A 16,270-nucleotide genomic window follows, 5' to 3' on the forward strand; every position below is an offset into this window, starting at 1 on the left:
TCTCCCTAGACCTCTTTCACTCCTATGGACTTTTTCCAAAATTATTTTTGAAAAGGTAATTCATGGACATAGGACTAAATTCAAAAAGGCACAAAAGGCTATGCAGTGATAACTAAGCTTATCTACCACCCTTGTTCCCAGCTATCCAATCCTACTCCCAAGAAAGTAACTGATGTTATTCATAGCTTATTTAACCTTGCAGAGATACTCTATGATTTTACAGGTATCTACCCTCAGCCTACATTTTTTTAAATATAAAACACAAATTATAGTCTACACTGTTTAGTACCTTTTTTCTCTCTAATAATACATCTTGGATATCATTACATATCGGTATACATAGAGCTATTGCATTCTAATGGCTGTATTCTACTCTGAAAATGTATTAAAATTTACTTAACTAGCCCCTTAATGGAATACATTTAGGTTGTTTCCAGACTCTGGTCACTGTAAAGAATGTTGCGATGTTCCCTGACCACACCATTTTGCACATGTGAACTTATATGTGGGCTATATTTTTAGAGAGGGAATCGCTGAATTGAAAGTTATATGCCATTAAAAATGACAGATATTCTCAAACATTCTCGACAGAGGTACTGACTTACATGCCTAACAGCAATGTAACTCTCATGAAATTAAATATCACCATATTGATGGCACCCAAAATCATATCACCGGCCTCTCTTTTTTATTACTTCAACATGTCACAAACATAAAATTTGACATGACTCTTTGATTTGGACTCTCACTGCTCCTTCTCCACTGTTTCCCTTCTTCTTTTAATCCATCCATAAAATCAGTAGCTCAAACTAGAAACTTGGGAGCCATCCTTGACAGCTCCTTCTCTCCTAGTCCCCATATCAATCTAGCACCAAGTTATGTCAGTTCTACCACTTACTCAGTCCTCAAACATTTACTTCTCTCTTCTTAACTGCCATGGTCCTAATCCAAGCTTCCATAAACAATTATCTGGTATACAGTATTAACTCCCAATTTGTCTCCCACATCCACTCTGCCTTTCTTCTAAATTAATCTGTATTTTTCTTTCAGAGTATCTTGCTCACAAGTATAACCAAGTAGTTCTTTGTGTATTTATTACATCTCCTCCACTATAATGCAAGCTCCATAAGAAACTATGACTGTTTTCATTCACTGTTGTGACCCTAGAATCTGACACTGTAGAAACTCAATAACTATGTACTAAATAAAAACAGCATGAACACAAAAAATGACCTTCACTCCACCTAAGTCTAGGGTGGAAGCAGGTGAGGAATTATCCCACTAGAATCTGTAATAATCAGTTTCCCCCCAATACAATGTAAATTCCTTAAAAAGAGAACAATCTTACTCTCTGCATCATAAACAGTGGTGCTTGACATATAAGATAGCCAATAAATATTTGGTAAATATAAGAATAAATGAGCCAATGTTATAAAACTATACATCTGTGGTTATTAAATGATTTCCTGTCCTTTGTGGGACAGATATCAGATATATAATAATGCCACCTTTTCTCTTTGGCATCTAGAAGTCTGAAAGCAAGGAAATGTCAAAATTCTTCTTGTATTATATTAATCAGTTACAGTTAGGTGGCTAACTTACCAGAGCAGACTTCCCAACGCCTCCTGAACCAAGGACCACTAGCTTGTACTCACGCATGATGTGATCTGTTTAAATACTGACGATCTGAAAAACAAACAAACAAAAAAATCAAAGATTAAGAAACATGCTAACAGTCCAATAATGTACACTACTGCATCAAACATAGGAGTTTGTTTTGTTTTTTTCCTTGTAAGACTATCAAAGGGACAACAGAAGCTACATGGCAAAATCCATACAGATTTTAACGTAAGTTTATAGGATTACTTTCAGATATTTTAATTCACCGAAGATCATCTTTGACTAGGCATCAATTATGTTCATATTACTTCTAAAAATCTTTGATTAGAAAACAAGATGATTAAATCCAACAGTTGATAATCTTATGACTACAATGATAAACCCAATTCTTTGCAAAGCTATCATTTAAACAACTTATGTACTGTTTAAAAACATTCACTCATGAGCTTTAATATAATGTACATGCTACTTTATTTGCTTAAAATATCCTACAGTAATTCTATACTATTTTGTTCATTATTGTATTATACCTGAACCATTTAAAATGTCATCTTGAAAATAATTAAAGATGTGAACAGGAGATCAGATGAAATTGCTAAACACTATAGGCAGTTATTAGCAATATACGCCATAAGGCCCAAATAACCAGAGAAAATAAAAGGAACGTAAACTTTATTTTTTATCTCCATGGTTATCTTAAAAGGTATAAAAACAGGAAATAATTTTCAGTGGCCACGGTGGAATAACTAGAAACAGACTTTTCAACCCACAATAACAGCCAGAACAGTGAACAAAAAAATATAAAACTCTTTTTAGATATTGGATAGTAAGCAGTGTAGGACTGTGATTTCTGAGATGCAAAAGAAATGAAGTGAGACCTAACACTGCCCTGGCTTTCTGCCTAGAGGCATTTTTCAGACTGTGGTGAAGGGAGAAAGAACTCAAGCAGAGCTTGGAAGTGGGCCAGAGAAGTGGAAGCTAAGTATATAAATTCCAGAAATCTGCAGAAGGATTCACTTGAGTCTGTGGCCAAGGCCAGCACACAGACTAACTTCAAAAGGTAAGGCAAAGAATAAATAGAGATTTACAGGTGGAACAATTCCCAGAGTCATATGGTTCTGACTAGAAGTCTTCCTTGTTGAAAAACTAGGAATTCACTAGAAACCTCAGAAGACTCTTATCTTAGTAGCAAAGCTAAATAAGCTCTAGAGTAAATGATATTCTAGATGCTTCCTAACAAAGCTTAAAACAAGGCTCAAAAGGATGGAGTTGATCCACGTGTAACTCAACCACTTGTCTGAACAAAGTCCAAAATTCTTTAAAAGAAGCAGAAAAAAAAAATTCCACCACTCAACCATATAAAATTAACAATGTCCAGCATCCAATAAAAAATTAATAGAAATGTGAAGAAAGAAAATGTGACCTGAGGCCGGGCGCAGTGGCTCACGCCTGTAATCCCAGCACTTTGGGAGGTCGAGGTGGGTGGATCACGAGGTCAGGAGATCGAGACCATCCTGGCTAACATGGTGAAACCCCATCTCTACTAAATGTACAAAAAATTAGCTGGGCGTGGTGGTGGGCGCCTGTGGTCCCAGCTACTTGGGAGGCTGAGGCTAAATACGCTCAAAAATTTAAAGAAAAAAATGAGGAAGAAAATGGCACACATAATAAGAACCAAAAAGAACTTACAGTATTCAAAAACAGTATGTGAAATAGAAATATCACTGGAGGGTATTAACAATATATTAAATACTGCAGAAGGAAAGTTCAGGGGATCTGAAGACACAGCAACAGAAAATACACAAATTTAAACAAAGTTAAAATGTGATGAGAATAAGAGGAAAGAAGAGGAGGGGAAAGGGAGACAGGAGAGAGGGAAGAAAGAAGCAAGGGTAGAAGGGTTAGGGGTGTAATAAGAAAGAAAAGAAAAAGAAAAAAAAAAGACTAGAACTACAGGACAATACCAAGCTATCAAGCCGTATAATATATATGTAACTGGAAAGGGGAGCAGTGCATTTGAAGAAATAATGACATTTTCGAAATTTGATAAAACCAATACATCTGGCCAGGTGCAGTAGCTTATGCCTGTAATCCCAGCACTTTGGGAGGCCAAGATGGGCAGATCACTTGAGGCCAGGAATTAGAGACCAGCCTGGATAATATGGTGAAACTTCACCTCTACCAAAAATACAAAAAATTAGCTGAGCGTGGTGGCATGTGCCTATGGTCCCAGCTACTTGGGAGGCTGAGGTAGGAGAACCCCTTGAGCTCAGAAGGCAGAGGCTGCAGTGAGCTGTGATTGTCCCACTGCACTCCAGCCTGGGCGACAGAGTGAGACCCTGTCTCAAAAAAAAAAAAAAAAAAAACAAAAGAAAAACAAAAACAAAGACCCATCTACACATCCAAGTAACTCAATGAGCCCCCCTCCTGAAGGAGTATAAACACAAAGAAAACCACAACGAGGCACAATAATCAAAGTCCTGAAAAGCTGTCAAAACCAGAATATCTTACAAGAAGCCAGAGGGAAAAAATTTAGATAGAAACAAAGTTAAAATATACAGACTTTGGCCAGGCACGGTGGCTCACGTCTGTAATCCCAGCACTTTGGGAGGCCAAGGTGGGCAAACTGCCTAAGCTCAGGAGTTCGCGACCAGCCTGGGCAACATGGTGAAACCCCATCTCTACTAAAATACAAAAAATTAGCTGGGTGTGGTGGTGTGAGCCTGTCGTCTCAGCTACTTGGGAGGCGGAAGCAGGAGAATCGCTTGAACCTGGGAGGCAGTGGTTACAGTGAGCCGAGATTGCACCACAGCACTGCAGCCTGGGCAACAGAGCAAGACTCCGTCTCAAAAAAAAAAAAAAAAAAGAAAGAAAGAAAAAAATATATATATACACATACACACACACACACACACACACACACACACACAGACTTCTTGTGAAGCTATGCAAGACAAGAAAATAGAACATCTATAAAACAAAGAAAAAACTGGTCAACCTACAATGATAAATATAATGAATATATGTTGAAGAAATGAAAGTAAAAGATTTTTCCCAGACCTTATCTTCCTGGTGGGGGCAGGAAAAAAAAAAAAAGCTGGAGGCAAAAAGTTCACCAGCATACATTTAAATCGTGAATAAGTCTTTTTTCTTTTTTTTTTTTTTTTTTTTTTTTGAGACAGGGTCTCACTCTGTTGCCCAGGCTGGAGTACAAGGAATACAGTGGTGTGATCATAGCTCACCCAAGATCCCAAGCTCCTAGGCTCAGGCAATCCTCCCACCTCAGCCTCCTGAGCAGCTGGCACTACAGGAGTGCACCACCACACTTGGCTAATGTTTCTAATTTTTTTGTAGACACAGAGTCTCACTATGTTACCTACGTTGGTCTCAAACTCCTGGGCTCAAAGGCTTCTCCCACCTTGGCCTCCCAAAGTGCTGGGATTACAGGCATGAGCCAGCACACCCAGCCACAAAAATAATTTCACCACTTAAATCAAAAATGGTAACAATCACAGGGTTTACATGTAGAAGTAAAATATATTACAATAGTAGAAGAGAGAGAAATAGAATACTTAAGGTCCTTAGATTATATATGAAGTAATATAGTATGTTTTGAAAGTAAATTCTCATATGTTAAAGAAGTATATTGTAAGTCCCAGAGCAACCACTAAAAAACAAACAAAATTCAACTCAGGCTAGGTGTGGTGGCTCACGCCTATAATCCCAGCACTTTGTGAGGCTGAGGTGGGTGGATCACCTGAGGTCAGGAGTCGGAGACCAGCCTTGCCAACATGGCAAAATCCCATCTCTACTAAAAATATAAAAATTAGCTGGGCATGGTGGCAGGCGCCTGTAATCCCAGCTACTTGGGAGGCTGAGGCAGGAGAATTGCTTAAACCCAGGAGACACAGGTTGCAGTGAGCCAAGATTATGCCACTGCACTCCACCCTGGGCAACAGAGCAAGACTCCATGTCAAAAAAAAAAATTCAACTCAATCAAAAAGAAAGTATGAAAAATGCAAACAAATAAGCAAAAAATAGCAAAGAAAAAATGGGACAAATACAAGGCAAAAGGCAAGATGGTAGAATTGAAAGGAAATCACATCATTACCTCAAATGCAAATTGTCTAAACATTCCAATTCAAAGGCAATATAAAAAAGCAAGACCTAACTATATGTTGCTTCAAGAAACAATCTTTAAATATGGATACAGGAAAAAACATCTATTGGTAACAAAGTCACAGTTGCTGCTAATATTACTGCTGTGTTTTGTTGCCTGCATTCAAAATAGAAACACTGAATTTCATTCAGAGGTTAGTGAAAAAAAAGATATATAGATATAAAAATATTTTTTCTTTCTATAAGAGTATTGGGAACCCTGGATTAAGAATCCCTACCTACTCTAAACAGTTACCATTTTAGGTTACTTTAGTCCAGTTCTCAAACTTTTTGGTTCCAGGTCTTCTTTATAAACTAACTTTTTATTTTATTTTTTTGAGATAGGGTCTCACTCTGTTGCTCAGGCTGGAGTGCAGTGGCACAATCACAACTCACTGCAGTCTCCACCTCCCTTGCTCAAGTCATCCTTCCACCTCAGCCTCCTGAGTAGCTGGGACTACAGACATGCACCACCACAACTGGGTAATTTTCTTTTTCTTTTTCTTTTTTTTTCTCTTTTGCAGAGATGGGGTCTCATTATGTTGTGCAGGCTAGTCTCAAACGATTCAAATTCCCAAAAGTGAGAATCACTTGTGCCCAGGAGTTTGAGACTAGCCTGGGCAACATAATGAAAGAGGCCATTAAGTAAGGCTCAAGACGCCTCGGCCTCCCAAAGTGCTGGAATTATAGGTGTGAACCACCGTGCCTAGCCAACACTTTTACATTCTTTTTTTTTTTCAACAGTATCAATAATCACTTTATTATACTTTAAATTCTCGAATACATGTGCAGAACGTGCAGGTTTGTTACACTGGCATACATGTGCCATGGTGGTTTGCTGCACCCATCAACCTGTCATCTACATTAGGTATTTCTCCTAATGCTATCCCTCCCCTTGCCCCCCACCCCCCAACAGGCCCCGGCATGTGACCTTCTCCTCCCTATGTCCATGTGTTCTCACTATTCAACTCCCACTTATGAGTGAGAACATGTGGTGTTTGGTTTTCTGTTCCTGTGTTAGTTTGCTGAGAATGGTGGTTTCCAACTTCATCCATGTCCCTGCAAAGGACATGAACTCATTCTCTTTCATGGCTGCATAGTATTCCATGTGTATATATGCCACATTTTCTTTATCCAGTCTATCATTGATGGGCATTTGGGGTTGGTTCCAAGTCTCTGCTATTGTGAATTGTGCTGTAATAAACATATGTGTGCATGTGTCTTTATAGTTGAATGATTTATAATCCTTTGGGTATATACCCAGTAATGGGATTGCTGGGTTAAATGGTATTTCTGGTTCTAGATCCTTGAGGAATCACCACACTGTCTTCCACAAAGGTTGAACTAATTTACACTCCTACCAACAGTGTAAAAGCATTCCTGTTTCTCCATATCCTCTCCAACATATGTTGTTTCCTGACTTTTTAATGATCGCTATTCTAACTGGTGTGAGATGGTATCTCATTGTGGTTTTGATTTGCATTTCTCTAACGACCAGTGGTGATCAGCTTTTTTTCATGTTTGTTGGCTGCATAAATGTCTTCTTTTGAGAAGTGTCTGTTCATATCTTTCGCCCATTTTTTGATGAGGTTGTTTTTTTTTTTTTGTAAATTTGTTTAAGTTCCTTGTAGATTCTGGATATTAGCCCTTTGTCAGATGGATAGACTGCAAAAATTTTCTCCCATTCTGTAGGTTGCCTGTTCACTCTGCTGATAGTTTCTTTGCTGTGCAGAAGCTCTTTGGTTTAATTAGATCCCATTTGTGGCATTTTGGCTTTCGTTGCCATTGCTTTTGGTGTTTTAGCCATGAAGACTTTGCCCATGCCTATGTCCTGAATGGTATCGCCTAGGTTTTCTTCTCGGGTTTTTATGGTTTTAGGGCTTATGTTTAAGTCTTTAATCCATCTTGACTTAATTTTTATATGAGGTGTAAGGAATGAGTCCAGTTTCAGTTTTCTGAACCAGTTTTCCCAACACCATTTATTAAATAAGGAATCCTTTCCCCATTGCTTGTTTTTGTTAGGTTCATCAAAGATCAGATGGTTGTAGATGTGTGGTGTTATTTCTGAGGCCTCTATTCTGTTCCATTGGTCTATGTATCTGTTTTGGTACCAGTACCATGCTGTTTTGGTTGCTGTAGCCTTATAGTATAGTTTGAAGTCTGGTAGTGTGATACCTCCAGCTTTGTTCTTTTTGCTTAGCACCATCTTGGCTATATGGGCTGTTTTTTGGTTCCATATGAAATTTGAAGTAGTTTTTTTTTCTAATTCTGTGAAGAAACTCAATGGTAGGTTGATGGGGAGAGCACTGAATCTATAAATTACCTTGGGCAGTATGGCCATTTTCACGATATTGATTCTTCCTATCCATGAGCATGGAATGTTTTTCCATTTGTTTGTGTCCTCTCTTATTTCCTTGTGCAGCGGTTTATAGTTCTCCTTGAAGAGGTCCTTCACATCCCTTGTAAGTTGCATTCCTAGGTATTTTATTCTCTTGGTAGCAATTGTGAATGGGAGTTCACTCATGATTTGGCTATTATTGGTGTATAGGAATGTTTGTGATTTTTGCACATTGATTTTGTATCCTGAGACTTTGCTGAAGTTGCTTAACAGCTTAAGGAGTTTTTGGGCTCAGACGATGGGGTTTTCTAAATATACAATTATGTCATCTGCAGAGACAATTTGACTTCCTCTCTTCCTGTTTGAATACCCTTTATTTCTTTCTCTTGCCTGACTGCCCTGGCCAGAACTTCCAATATTATGTGGTGAGAGGGCATCCTTGTCTTGTGCCAATTTTCAAAGGGAATGCTTCCAGCTTTTGTCCATTCAGTATGATACTGGCTGTGGGTGTGTCATAAATAGCTCTTATTATTTTGGGATATGTTCCATCAGTACCTAGTTTATTGAGAGTTTTTAGCATGAAGGGGTGTTGGATTTTATCAAAGGCCTTTTCCACATCTATTGAGATAATCTTGTGTTTTTTGTCATTGTTTCTGTTTATGTGATGGATTATATTTATTGATTTGCATATGTTGAACCAGCCTTGCACCCCAGGGATAAAGCCAACTTGATCGCGGTGGATAAGGTTTTTGATGCGCTGTTGGATTCAGTTTGCCAGTATTTTATTGAGGATTTTTGCATCGATGGTCATCAGGGATATTGGCCTGAAATTTTCTTTTTTTGTTGTGTCTCTGCCAGGTTTGGGTATCAGGATGACGCTGGCCTCATAAAATGAGTTAGGGAGCAGTCACTCTTTTTCTGTTGTTTGGAATAGTTTCAGAAGGAATGGTACCAGCTCCTCTTTGTACCTCTGGTAGAATTCGGCTGTGAATCTGTCTGGTCCTGGACTTTTTTTGGTTGGTAGGCTATTAGTTACTGCCTCAATTTCAGAACTTGTTATTGGTCTATTCAAGGAGTCGACTTCTTTGTGGTTTAGTCTTGGGAGGGTATATGTGTCCAGGAATTTATCCATTTCTTCTAGCTTTTCTAGTTTATTTGCATAGAGGTGTTTATATTCTCTGGTGGTAGTTTGTATTACTGTGGGATCAGTGGTGATATCCCCTTTATCACTTTTTATTGCATCTATTTGATTCTTCTCTTTCCTTCTTTATTAGTCTGGCTAGTGGTCTATCTATTTTGTTAATCTTTTCAAAAAACCAGCTCCTGGATTCATTGATTTTTTGAAGGTTTTTTTGTGTCTCTATCTCCTTCATTTCTGCTCTGATCTTAGTTATTTCTTGTCTTCTGCTAGCTTTTGAATTTGTTTGCTCTTGCTTCTCTAGTTCTTTTAATTGTGATGCTAGGGTGTTGATATTAGACCTTTCCTGCTTTCTCCTCTAGGCATGTAGTGCTATACATTTCCCTCGAAACACTGCTTTAGCTGTGTCCCAGAGATTCTGGTATGTTGTGTCTTTGTTCTCATTGATTTCAAAGAACTTATTTATTTCTGCCTTAATTTTGTTATTTACCCAGTAGTCATTCAGGAGCAGGTTGTTCAGTTTCCATGTAGTTGTGCAGTTTTGAGTGAGTTTCTTAATCCTGAGTTCTAATTTGATTGCACTGTGGTCTGAGAGACTTATGATTTCCGTTCCTTTACATATGCTGAGGAGTATTTTACTTCCAATTATGTGGTCAATTTTAGAATAAGTGTTATGTGGTGCTGAGAAGAATGTATATTCTGTTGATTTGGGGTGGACGGTTCTGTAGATGTCTATTAGGTCTGCTTGGTCCAGAGCTGGGTTCAAGTTCAGAATATCCTTGCTAATTTTCTGTCTCGTTGATCTAATATTGACAGTGGGGTGTTAAAGTCTCCCACTATTATTGTGTGGAAGTCTAAGTCTCTTTGCAGGTCTCTAAGAACTTGCTTTATGAATCTGGGTACTCCTGTATTGGGTCCATATATATTTAGGATAGTTAGCTCTCATTGCATTGATCCCTTTACCATTATGTAATGCCACTGTCTTTTTTTAATCTTTGTTGGTTTAAAGTCTGTTTTATCAGAGACCAGGATTGCAACCCCCACTTTTTTTTTTTTTTTTGGCTTTCCATTTGCTTGGTAAATATTCCTCCATCCCTTTATTTTGGGCCTATGTGTGTCTTTGCACGTGAGATGGGTCTCCTGAATACAGCACACTGATGTGTCTTGACTCTATCCAATTTGCCAGTCTGTGTTTTTTAATTGGGGCATTTAGCCAATTTACACTTAAGGTTAATATTGTTATGTGTGAATTTGATCTGGTTATTTTGCACATTAGTTGATGCAGTTTCTTCATAGCGTCATTGGTCTTCATATTTTGGTATGGTTTTTGCAGTGGCTGGTACCGGTTTTTCCTTTCCATATTTAGTGCTTCCTTCAAGGCCTCTTGTAAGGCAGGCCTGGTGGTGACAAAATCCCTCAGCATTTGCTTGTCTGTAAAGGATTTTATTTCTCCCTCGCTTATGAAGCTTAGTTTGGCTGGATATGAAATTCTGGGTTGAAAATTATGTTTTAAGAATGCTGAATACTGCCCCCCACTCTCTTCTGGCTTGTAGGGTTTCTGCTGAGAGATCCACTGTTATTCTGATAGGCTTCCCTTTGTGGGTAACGTGATCTTTCTCTCTGGCTGGCCTTAATGTTTTTTCCTTCGTTTCAACCTTGGTGAATCTGACGATTATGTGTTTTAGGGTTGCTCTTCTTGAGGAGTATCTTAGTGGTGTTCTCTGTATTTCCTGAATTTGAATGTTGGTCTGTCTTGCTAGGTTGGGGAAGTTCTCCTGGATAATATCCTGGAGCATTTTCCAACTTGGTTCCATTCTCCCCGTCACTTTCAGGTATACCAATCAATCGTAGGTTTGGTCTTTTCACATAGTCTCACATTTCTTGGGGGCTTTGTTCATTCCTTTTCATTCTGTTTTCTCTAATCTTGTCTTCACGCTTTATTTCATTAAGTTGATCTTCAATCTCTGATATCCTTTCTTCCACTTGATCAATTCAGCTATTGATACTTGTGTATGCTTCATAAAGTTCTCGTGCTGTGTTTTTCAGCTCCATCAGGTCATTTATATTCTTCTCTAAACTGGTTATTCTAGTTAGCAGTTCCTGCAACCTTTTATCAAGGTTCTTAGCTTCCTTGCATTGGGTTAGAACATGCACTTTAGCTTGGAAGAGTTTGTTATTATCCACCTTCTGAAGCCTACTTCTGTGAATTCATCAAACTGATTTTCCATCCAATTTTGTTCCCTTGCTGGGGAGGAGTTGTGATCCTTTGGAGGAGAAGAGGCATGCTGGTTTTCGGAATTTTCAGCATTTTTTCCCCTGAGATGGAGTTTCACTCTGTTGTCCAGGCTGGAGTGCAATGGCACAATCTTGGCTCACTGCAACCTCCGCCTCCTCGAGTTCAAGCAATTCTCCTGCTTCAGCCTCCTGAGTAGCTGGCACCAACCATTATAAATGCACCACACCTGGCTAACTTTCGTATTTTTAGTAGAGACGGGGTTTCACCATGTTGGCCAGGCTGGTCTCAAACTCCTGACCTCACGATCCGTCTGCCTCAGCCTCCCAAAGTGCTGGGATTACAGGCATGAGCCACCACATCCAGCAGTTTTCAGTATTTTTGTGCTGGTTTTTCCTCATCTTCATGGATTTATCTACCTTTAGTCTTTGTGCTGAGGACCTTTGGATGAGGTTTTTGCATGGGCTTCCTTTTTGTTGATGTTGATGTTATTGCTTTCTGTTTGTTAGTTTTCCTTCTAACAGTCTGGCCCCTCTTCTGCAGGTCTGCTGGAGTTTGCTGGAGGTCCACTCCAGACCCTGTTTGCCTGGGTATCACCAGCGGAGGCTATAGAACAGCAAACATTGCTACCTGCTCCTTCCTCTGGAAGCTTCATCCCAGAGGAGCACCTGCCAAATGCCAGCTGAACCTCTCCTGTATGAGGTGTCTGTCAACCCCTACTGGTGAGAGGTGAAGCCAGCTGGACTTCCCGGGTCGAGTGGGGACTCGGAAAACTTTTGCGTCTAGCTAAAGGATTGTAAATGCACTCTGTAAAAACACACCAATCAGCACTCTATGTCTAGCTAAAGGATTATAAATGCACCAATCAGCACTCTGAAAAAAGCACCAATCAGAGCTCAGTGTCTAGCTAAAGGATTGTAAATGCACCAACCAGCATTCTGTAAAATGGACCAATCAGCAGGACATGGGCAGGGACAAATAAGGGAATAAAAGCTGGCCACCCCAGCCAGCAGTCGCAACCCACTTGGGTCCCCTTCCACGCTGTGGACACTTTGTTCTTTCGCTCTTCATAATAAATCTTGCTGCTGCTCACTCTTTGGGTCCGTGCCACCTTTAAGAGCTGTTAACACTCACCACGAAGGTCCGTGGCTTCATTCTTGAAGTCAGCGAGACCAAGAACCCACCGGAAGGAACCAACTCTGGACACACTGGGAGGTGTCTCCCAGTCAGGAGGCACGGGGATCAGGGATCCACTTAAGGAGGCAGTCTGTCCCTTAGCAGAGCTTGAGTGCTATGCTGGGAGATCTGCTGCTCTCTTCAGAGCTGGCAGGCAGGAACATTTAAGTCTGCTGAAGCTGTGTGCACAGCTGCCAATTCCCCCAGGTGCTCTGTACCAGGGAGATGGGAGTTTTAACTATAAAGCCCCTGACTGGGGCTGCTGCCTTTCTTCCAGATGCCCGGCCCAGAGAGGAATAATCTAGAGAGGCAGTCTGGCTACAGTGGCTTTGCGATGCTGCAGTCTGACCTTCCCGGAGGCTTTGTTTACATTGTGAGGGGAAAACCGCTTACTGAAACCTCAGTAATGGCAGACGCCCCACCTCCCAACAAGCTGGAGTGTCCCAGGTCAACTTCAGAATGCTGTGCAGAGAATTTCCAGCCAGTGATCTTAGCTTGCTGGACTCCATGGGGTTGGGACCCACTGAGCAAAACCACTTGGCTCACTGGCTTCAGCCCCCTTTCCAGGGGAGTGAACAGTTCTGTCTTGCTGGGGTTCCAGGTGCCACTGGGTACAAAAAAAAAAAAGAAAAGAAAAGAAAAGAAAAGAAAAACTTCCTACAGCTAGCTCAGTGTCTGCTCAAACAGCCGCCCAGTTTTGTGCCTGAAACCCCGGACCCTGGTGGTGTAGGGACCCAATGGAATCTCCTGGTCTGCAGGTTGCAAAAACTGTGGGAAATGTGTAGTATCTGGGCTGAATAGCACCGTTCCTCATGGCACAGTCCCTCACGGCTTCCCTTGGCTAGGGGAGGGAGTTTACTGACCCCTTGCACTTCCCGGATGAGGCGATGCCCCACCCCGCTTCTGCTAGCACTCCGTGAGCTACACCCACTGTCTAACCCAGTCCCAGTGAGATGAACTGGGTACCTCAGTTGGAAATGCAGAAATCACCTGCCTTCTGCATTGGTCTCGCTGGGAGCTGCAGACCGGAGCTGTTCCTATTCGGCCATCTTACCCGGAACCCCCACTTTTACATTCTTAAGAGCTTTCATTTATCTGGGTTCTGAGGAAAAGATGTTGGATTTTTTTTCCCAAAATGCTTTTACTGCATTTACTGATAGTATATGGTTTTTCTTTTTATTGTATCAATATGTCTACTCTTACCACTTCTATTGACATTGCACTAAGCTAGGTATAGTACATATGCAAAAGGAAGAAGTAAAACTGTTTTTATCCACAGATGACAATCCTGTATGTAGGAAATCTTAAGGAATATACAAAAATGCTACCAAACTAACAAGTGAATTTAGCGAAGTTGCAGGATAAAAAGTTGATACAAAAAAAAAAACCACCTGAACAGTCATGTGCTGCATAATGACATTTCAGTCAACAGACTCTATTACATATACAGTGGTGGTCTTATAGATTATAACATTTTTACTGTAACTTTTCTATGTTTAAACACACAAATACCATTGTGTTACAACTGCCTACAGTATTCTGTACAGTAATATGATGTACAGGTTTGTAGCCTACAAGCAGTAGGCTATACAATACAGCCTAGGTATGTGGTATGCTATATTATACATCCAGATTTGTGTAAGTACACTCTATGGTGTTCACACAATGATTAAATTGACTAACAAGGCATTTCTCCCCATTATGAAGCAACATGTGACTGTATTTCTATACACTGGCAAAGAACTGAAAATTGAAATAAAAAAAATGCCATTTACAAAAACATCCAGTAAGAAACTACTTAGAGATACATTTAGCAAAATATGTGCAAGACTTATATACCAAAACTACAAAACATGGCTGAAATTAAAGACTTAATAGAGAGCTATGCCATATATCAGTATTTGCCCATATTATTAGTAAGATGTCATTCTCTTCATGTTGATCTGCAGATTCAATGCAAACTCAATCAGCAGTTTTTGTAGAAACTGACGAGATAACTTTAAAACTTGTATGAAAATGCAAATAATTCAGAAAAGCTAATATGGTTTTAAAAAAGAACAAAGTCTTATATTATCTGATTTCTAGACCATAAAACTGTAGTAATACATATTGTGTGATATCAGCATAACGACAAACATACAAATCAGGGAAACCAAATTAAGTCCAGAAGTAGAAACACAGCAACACATTAATTCATTTTTAATAAAGGTATATTGTGACACCCCATCCTGCAAGACAGCTCTCAATCAATGATCCTGGTCTCCTAGTATTCATACCTTGTACTGTTCCCTCTCATTATACATATCCTTGAATAAGTTACCTCCCATGCTGAATCAAGATTGGTCATGTGACCAATACGATACGGCAGAAGCGAAAATATGTGACTTCCAAGTCTAGATCCTAAAAGGCACCGCAGGTTGTGGTGTGGTCTCTTGGATCATTTGCTCTGAGAGAAGCCAGTCACCATGTCAGGTGAACACCAGCCCTTCAGAGAGGCACACCTGAAGAGGAGCTGAGGACTCCTACCAAGAGCCAGCACCAACTTGCCAATTATGTTAGTGAACCACCTTTGAAGCTTATCTTGATTTTAGTCAGCCTTAAAACAAATATCTGCAGCCTCGTGAGATATCATGAGCTAGAACCCTCCAACCAAGCCACTCTCAAATCCCTGATCCACAGAAACTGTGACAGAAAAAAAATGATTATTGTTGTTTTAAGCCAATAAAATTCTGGTCAATTGGTTATAGAGCAATAGATCATTAACACAGCAACACAAGTAATTCAATGTGTTAAAGACAGTATTTTCAACAAGCCAAGCTGAGAAACAATGTTAACTTCAACTTCTGTCTTTGTAATAGCCAAAAATCTACAGACAACCCAAGTATCTATCAAGCGTGAGTAGATAAATTGTGATATATCCAACTGACGGAATACTACTCAGTAATGAATGTAAGGAATGAATTACTTGCAACATGGATGAATCTCAAAAATATGTTCAGCAAAATAAGACAGACACAAAGAGTAATATTCTGTAATTCTACTTTTATAAAAATCTAGAAAAGGCCGGGCACGATGGCTCATGTCTGTAATCCCAGGACTTTGGGAGGCCGAGGTAGGTGGATCACCTGAGGTCAGGAGTTCGAGACCAGCCTGGCCAATATGGTGAAACCTCGTCTCTACTAAAAATACAAAAATTAGCTGGGTGTGGTGGCACGCACCTGTAATCCCAGCTACTCGGGAGGCTGAGGCAGGAGAATTGCTTGAACCTGGGAAGCAGAGGGTACAGTGAGTTGAGATTGTACCACTGCACTCCAGCCTGCACAACAGAGGAAGACTCGGTCTCTTAAAAAAAAAAATCTAGAAAAGATAAAATAAAATCTAGAAAAGATAAAACAGTGACAGAAAGCTGTTTGGGGCCAGTGGTGGTGGCACAGGGGTAATGGCTACAAAGGAGCATGAGGATACTTTTTGGGGTGATGAGAGTGATCTGTATCTTGATTGTGGTAATAGTTGCATAGGTATATTTATTTACCAAAACTTATTGAACTGAATTATTTAAAATATATACATTTTATTACATGTAAATCACAGCTTAAAAAGTTAATTT

At 39.8% G+C, this 16,270-nt stretch overlaps 1 protein-coding gene across 7 annotated transcripts in view; it reads right to left on the bottom strand.

Annotated features, from left to right (window-relative positions):
* Nucleotides 1-16,270, bottom strand: part of RAP1A (RAP1A, member of RAS oncogene family) — a 93,666-nt gene that overhangs the window by 20,084 nt on the left and 57,312 nt on the right. For 5 of the 7 annotated variants that reach the window (XM_063700657.1, XM_063700632.1, XM_063700600.1 and 2 more), the window contains exon 2: nt 1,603-1,686. In XM_063700657.1, the coding sequence (XP_063556727.1) occupies nt 1,603-1,659 (57 nt within the window). In that variant the 5' untranslated portion in view covers nt 1,660-1,686. The remainder of the gene's footprint in view (nt 1-1,602; nt 1,687-16,270) is intronic. The other 2 variants (XM_055354900.2, XM_055354892.1) reach the window with 1 other exon arrangement.

This window comes from Gorilla gorilla, chromosome 1 (genome assembly GCF_029281585.2).
Source record: "Gorilla gorilla gorilla isolate KB3781 chromosome 1, NHGRI_mGorGor1-v2.1_pri, whole genome shotgun sequence".
NCBI classification, from domain to species: Eukaryota; Metazoa; Chordata; class Mammalia; order Primates; family Hominidae; genus Gorilla; species Gorilla gorilla.